Source organism: Carassius auratus, chromosome 24 (assembly GCF_003368295.1).
Source record: "Carassius auratus strain Wakin chromosome 24, ASM336829v1, whole genome shotgun sequence".
Taxonomy (NCBI): Eukaryota; Metazoa; Chordata; class Actinopteri; order Cypriniformes; family Cyprinidae; genus Carassius; species Carassius auratus.
This window is the reverse complement of record NC_039266.1, coordinates 15,520,886-15,527,978: the sequence shown is the minus strand read 5'-3', so window position 1 is coordinate 15,527,978 and position 7,093 is coordinate 15,520,886. Positions and strand designations below refer to the sequence as shown.

The 7,093-nt window shown below is 35.7% G+C and overlaps 1 protein-coding gene across 1 annotated transcript; it reads right to left on the bottom strand.

The window, feature by feature from the left end:
* Positions 1-1,538: 1,538 nt before the first annotated feature.
* Positions 1,539-6,583, bottom strand: LOC113042761 (acetylcholine receptor subunit delta-like). The gene is made up of 12 exons (XM_026201776.1): positions 6,376-6,583; positions 5,867-6,012; positions 5,661-5,705; positions 5,318-5,427; positions 5,078-5,233; positions 4,849-4,961; positions 4,569-4,769; positions 4,294-4,405; positions 4,023-4,137; positions 2,695-2,905; positions 2,475-2,593; positions 1,539-1,908 (listed from the first exon to the last, which is right to left on the bottom strand). The coding sequence occupies exons 1-12, from the start codon at positions 6,431-6,433 to the stop codon at positions 1,726-1,728; spliced, it is 1,569 nt and encodes a 522-aa protein (XP_026057561.1). The 5' UTR covers positions 6,434-6,583; the 3' UTR covers positions 1,539-1,725.
* Positions 6,584-7,093: the final 510 nt, after the last annotated feature.

The following is a 7,093-nucleotide window of genomic DNA, read 5'->3' as shown; positions in this document are numbered from 1 at the left end:
ACTTTTAACAAAAAGATGAGCTTTAGATTTCTGATTTTAGTATAATTCCTTCTTACATCAGTGTTGCTCAACTAAAGATTGATTGATTAATGATTGATAGATTACTTTGGTTCAGTTGTCACAATGCCTATTTGATGAGCCTAGTTGAAGCTATTGGTCTTGCTGTTCTGAGCTTTCTCTCTCTTTCTGTCTCTTTAATAGCATAACCACTCTGCTGATGGATGGCCGTTTCCACAAAGCTTAACAAACACTCTCCAATAGAGCGATTGCAGGCCATTAAACCATTCTATCAAGACCAGTGGACAAATGTCTAGAGGAGCTGGGGTCCCTGTGGTGGGAATATAGATCCATTCTTCAGCCCCCCAACCATCAGCAACTTTGGATTAATCTCCAGTTTAGATTTCAGATCCAATCTCAAGGCCAATTTGTGTGGACCACAGTAACAAGGTTTTTAAGAGTCAATCGATCAAAGTTACTAGCAACTTCAGATCATTTTCCAGACACACCAGAGTGCTTAGTTATTTTCCTTTAATAACCCACAGCATGTGGACTATTAATTATTCATTTCACAACTTCAGCTTTGGTTGAGCTGGAGGGAAGGACCTTGGACTGTAATGGTGGGAAAATCCTCATTTTGCCTCATAAATGGGGCAAAGACACTCTAGAGAGGACAGTGTGGCTTCCTATCTAATGCTTGGCTTTTTTGCATGTTTTGTTAAAAAAAGATAATGACAGTTTTAGTTTACTAGGATCTCCAAGCAGTGACCTACATAAATTACAAGATTGTGTGTGCACTGATAGAGAGAGAGAGTGCTAAATTGGACTGTTTGTGCAAGTCAAGGACAGTCGTTATTGCTTTTCTAAGCAATCAAATGTTTGTTTGTTTTACCTGGCAGACAAAATATGCAAAAAAATTAAAGAAGGGGAACACCCTGGCAACAAACCACAAACCCTTGCATCATGACAGCGACATTTGCATGGGTTGGTTTGCACACAAAATCAAGTTTTCTCTATTTCAAACCCGTTATTATTACTGTGTCTGCTTCACTGTGTTTCCAGCACCAAGGAAGATTTATGCACTTTACGGTCTATTACACTCTGCATAATCAAACCTCTATATTTTTCATTACAGACGCTTTTCTCCTTCTCCTGTCCCTGTGGTGATGTATAATAGCCTCAATAACACAACAGTGCTAATTATGAAAGGGAAAGATGATGAACAGATTTTGAAGCAGTACTAAACCCTAGTGGTGAAACATTGCAGTGCAGTATTTATGATTTATTTAGACGGGCAGCTGGTTTGTGAGCTGTTCCATTTTTAACTGTATTTATAATTTAAAATAGTGGGTTCTGCTTTCCTTCCATGTCTAAGATCCTCTCGATGGATTAGGTTGCTTCTGTTCTGAACATGTCCCTGTGAGAGTGTTCTGCAATAACAACACAGCAAAAATAGCTGAGAAAAAAACTTTGACTGTTTACCCATTGAAACAACAGTTACACCCAGAAGGCAAAGACAAGCATTATTATTTTATTCCCCTTCTCACAGCAAAAGAGGCTCACTCTGCACACTTATTAAACCACATAAATAATATTAGCAATCAAGCCTGCATAAATGGAGAGTTATTTATATTTGTGCTTCGCATTGCTGTCAGAATATCCTTTATGACATTTCTGAGAGTGCTATTATTCATTATTCCTCTAGCACAGTGGTGTGGTGTAGAGAGGTCATGAAAAGCGCTTGTTTTCTTCTGTATAGGTGAAAGTGTCTCCCTGGAAGGGCAGCACTGGTGGCTGGTTGTAGATACCCGTCAGGAAGATGCAGATGGTTCCCAATGTCATAACTGGAGTGACCACATAGAAGCAGAGTCGGTCCACTGTCCTGGCAATCCCACTCCAGTTGTCCTTTTCCTGAATGCAAACATGTTTAGTACTTAAATTCACCATTCAATAAAATGGATAAAAAATATTCAATTAATCATTGAAATAAAATAAGTAAAAATTTTAATATAATTTCTAATAAGATACATTTATAGTGGAAATTATAATTTATATGTATTCCTTTATATGCAACCAACAATGTCATTATACAAATAGTAAAATAAATAAAAAAATATTATATTATATTATATTATATTATATTATATTATATTATATTATATTGCAAAGCAATTTCTTTCATGTATATGAATATGAATCTGGTTTTATCTTTTCAAACTCAAAGTGAAATGAAATGTAACCCCCCACCCCCACCCCCCAAAAAAACAAAAACCGGCTAAACGTATCACTAAAAATGGTTCTAAAATATATGCAGTGGAACATATATTTTTATTGTGACACCTAAATTACTATAAAAATCCTATGTATCAAATAGTTTGACGTTTTTTCTATAAGTTTATAAAGCTTAAGGCATTAAAGTGTTAAAAATGGGAAATCTTCTCCTGCAAAGTGTTTACTGGATATAATTGTCTTCTTACCTCATTATAGTCGTTTTTGTCGTGCATGTGCTTAACAATGTAATTGGCTCCTTCCACAGCTGGTTTCATCTCGTTGTACAGCTGTTCTGACACCTCTGAGTCATTACTGGATGTGTACGCTGTAAAGAATTTACTCTATTAATGGCATTAAACTGTGATAACACTTTACATATGATCATAATGTGAGTTTAAAGTGTCATGTTGATCACGTGGGACTGACTGGCTTTGGGAGTGGGGCGAGCAGCCATGCCATGCCTCTCAGACTGCTTCTCAAACATCAGTTCACTGCGTGATTTAACACTATAGTACTCCTCAGCCTGGGCGATGTACCCCAATGAGCTGGAACGCCTTGGCAGTGCCCCCTCCAGGCTGGGTTTGTCATCTTCTGGACGGGACATGTGCAGAAGACGAGGCAGTTTCTCCAAAAAGAACTGTAGCAGATGAAATGGCAGATAATGAAAATTTGCTTAAAATGTACTTACCCTTAGGTCGCCCAAAATTTAATTGAAATTTTGCATTACATCACTTGTTCACCAGTATAATCCTCTGCAGTGAATGGGTGCCATCAGAAAGAGAGTCTAAACAGCTGATTAAAACATCACAATCATAAAAGTAATCCACACGACTAGCAATTAATGTCTTGTTAAGCAAAAAGCCATATGTTTGTAAGAAACAAATCCAACATAGAGCGTTTTAACTTTAACTTTACTATAAAAACTTTAAACTATTTAATTTTACACTACAAAATCCCAAATAACGCTTTCTCCCATGAAAATGTCCATCCTCTGTTATCCTCTTATATCAAAATCCACCAAAATTTTAAAAATAAAATAAAAAAAAGTTTTGGACTGTTTTCACTTGTACATGATTCTTATCTGCATATGTCTCACCTGATTCAGATGAGGCAACTTTTTCACTGGACAAAGCAGTATTATGGATATACCCTGTATGTTTTAGAAGGAAGCAAAGAAATTGGATTTGTTTCTTTTCAACTGGATTTGTGTGGATTTCTTATAAACTATTATGTTTTCATCAGATGTTAAGATTCTCATTCTGATGGAAACCATTCATTGGAAAGGATCCATTGATGTTATTCTAATATTATACATTAATGCATCTAAAATTCGGACATCCTGAGGGTGAGAACATTTTCAGCAAATTTTCATTGACAAATTGCTTTTGTTTCTCTTTTATAGGTCACTTTGGATAAAAGCATCTGCTAAATGGGTAATAAATAAAAATAAATCAATACTTTTATTTTTCTTCCTCTTTTATATGTCACTTTGGATGAAATCATCTGGTAAATGCATAGGTAAAAAAAATAAATGTAATCTTTAGCAAATCTCAATCATTTTTTTTACTGTAAATTATACTTGTTTTTTGTTTTTGTTTTTTGCATCTCTATGCATATGCTACCATTACACAACATCCATTTTTGGGTACAATAGTCAAAGTTTGTCATGACTGAGATTATCAGTTGGGTTCACATTCAAAAAACAAACAACAACAACAACAAAACTTTATCACACAGACAAGTGAGGGCCTGACCTCTTTGGTCCATTCTGTCATGACATGGGTGCTGGGGGTCCGGAAATGCAAGTTGAGCACAATTACGCAATTCAATACCACTATAGTGACCAGTACCATGATAAACATCAGATACCTGCCAAGTTCAAAAACATTCATTTTATTACTATTTTACTGTTATTAATAGAAATATAATTTATATAAAAATAACTTTAGCATACTTTTGTTATTATTTTATTTTAAATCAATACTTTCCCAACATTCCCAAGCAATATATCTGATGATGGCATACTTCACGATTAAGGGAACTGCCATAGACGTCTCAGGAAGACGCTGTGAAATCAGCAGCAGAAACACAGACTGAGCCAGCAGCACAGAGATGGATAACGTCATCTTCTCACCACCTGAAACAGGAGAAAGATGTAATGACATACCAATTTGTGATCTATGTTATATATGGATTCTTATATATGTAACAAACGTATTGACTGTCATTGTCTTTCTGTTATACTGTGACAATATGGGGTCTATGAGCCATAAAATACCATAAACTGCAGGATCACTCACTGTCTGCAGGCAGGTAGTAGACGAGTGAGGCCAAGAAAGAGATGAGCACGCAGGGAATGATAATATTCACAATGTAGAACAGAGGTTTACGTCTAATGATGAGGTAAAAGGTGATATCCTGGTGCTTGTTGCTTTCCATCGGGATGTTTTTATAAGTGTTTTTCCTGGCAGGCTTGTGAACAATTTCCCACTCACCATTTTCTGCAAGAGCGGATCCAGAGATAGGTTTTGTATATAAATAACCGTAGAAAAAGAGAAAGATCTTTGTGTCAGATTTCACCTGTGAATCCCTCAGGATCAATAATGATCCATTCCACCTTGTAGGACTTTCCATCCTCATCCTGCTCCTCTTTCAGATGTAAGCTTATTTCTTTAGCGTTGTAAGTTAATGAGCTGATTGAGACACAATGAGTGCCGTGGGGGTCATTAGGCAATAAAATATATGAAGCAATTCATATAGTAGTTCATACTTTCGATAGACATAAAAAATATTTTAAAAAAAAACGTGCCTGAACTTTAGTGAACAGTTCTGCCAATCAAAAGGGAAGTAGTTGACATTAATAGAGCAGGAGCTGCGAAATATAGCTGGAGGCAACCAGTAAACATATCCACTGGGATAGATCAACACATTGCAGTAATAGGCCACCTGGAACTGGGCATCATTGCTATTTTAAAGAACAACAAAATTAAAAAAGTATGTAAAATACAGAACTATTGAGGAATAAAACATGACAGAGAAATGCGCCTACTTGTTTTCGAGAACAATTTCTGGTAACCACACCATACTTGGTGGCAGGCGCAGGACAGAAATGTTATCAAACTCTGTTTCATTCCACTCAAGTCTATAATCAGTCCAGCCCTACAGCAGTCAAGAGAGAACAAAAACATACAATATATAAAATAAATATCAAAGCATATATACTGTATACAGCATTCATATACTGTGTATAGCATTATGTACAGTTTATAATGTACAGTATCTATATATATATATATATATATATATATATATATATATATTAATTGAATTTCATTATATATTACATATACATTATACATGGCACAATGGAACAATTAAAATAATGTACTTACATGCTCCATCCACACATTTGTTAGTAATGTTTCATCAACTTCTTTCTGTCATGGAAAAACACCTTTGTTAGACAGACTTGCACAGTATCAGACAATATTTATTTGACCTATATCACAGTATATGGAATGGCACATATGTCTGGTATATAATACCTCCTCTGTTCTGTGTACAAAAACTGCTTATAGTGGCAATATTATTTACTCACCAAGGAAATAAGATTGGAAAGTGTCAGCGCCAGGTAAATATCTACAGTATCATCTTTATTTTGGACCGGACGAAGCTCTTTGTTGTAGCGCCGTTCCTTAAAAAGGTAGTTGATAAGGCGTTCCTCTTCATTCCGGCCCCAACATTCTGCAAAACATGGTGAAAGTCAGTCCTACTAGTCCTACTTTCACCTTTCAGAATGTTTTACTAAATATGTATTTGCCACATTTTTATGAAGAAAATATCTTATATTGATGTGGTTCTCTTACAAAAAAACTATATCAGAGGTATGCAATTATTAAAAACAACAATGATCATCTACTGGTTCAATAACAATCTTTTATATAACACATTCAGCATACAGTCTTTAATTAAAGTGCTGTAACTTACCATTTAGTAGTTGTTTTACTATATAGACATGAAAAAAAAAACTAAAGCTGACAGATTAAGGGTCATAAAATTCCACATTCTAAATATGAAACTATTAGATGTTAATTTAACTTGTCCTACCTTGCAGAAAGAAGAAAAACAAGGACGCCGTCAAAAGATGAAGAAAGCTTCTCATCATTTCATGCCGTTGTATGACTTCCTATTACTGTTATTGTCATGCCCGTCTAAGGCTTTCCAGCGCAGCTTTTCCCTTGACTGACACAGACAGGTGTGGAATCAATACAGACAGGAAAAAAGCACACACATAATCTCCAATGTTGACTAACTGCACTAAAGAGACTGTAGTGGGTTCTCAACGATATTTAACAGCCTAAAATGAGTGAGCAAGGAGGTCAAGAAATATAGGCCTATATGTTATCTTCCAACACTAGTTCTTATCTCAATAAAAAAGTCAATCAAAACCACTCCTCATCAGCTGCGGGATGCCAACTGCTCCACTCTCCACTTTTGTCCACATGACTAGTCTAAAAATGTATCAACTACATTCCAGTAGTGATCCTATAGCAGGCCACCTGTCAACAAAACAGTATGTGTTTACACTGACCTTGAGTCTTCCAGGCAATTGGATTAGACTTCCACTATTCAAGTTCTAGGATGTCTCTGCCCATTTTGGGTTTAGTAATGGCGTGAGACGAGGAGGGATTTTGTCCCCAATTTTGTGTCATCTTTGCATGGATGATCAATCTAAATGTTTGAATGCTTGTAAAACTGGGTGTATGATTGGGAATATTCTAGTTAATCATATTATTATCCAGATGATCTTGTGGTGTTTTTTCCT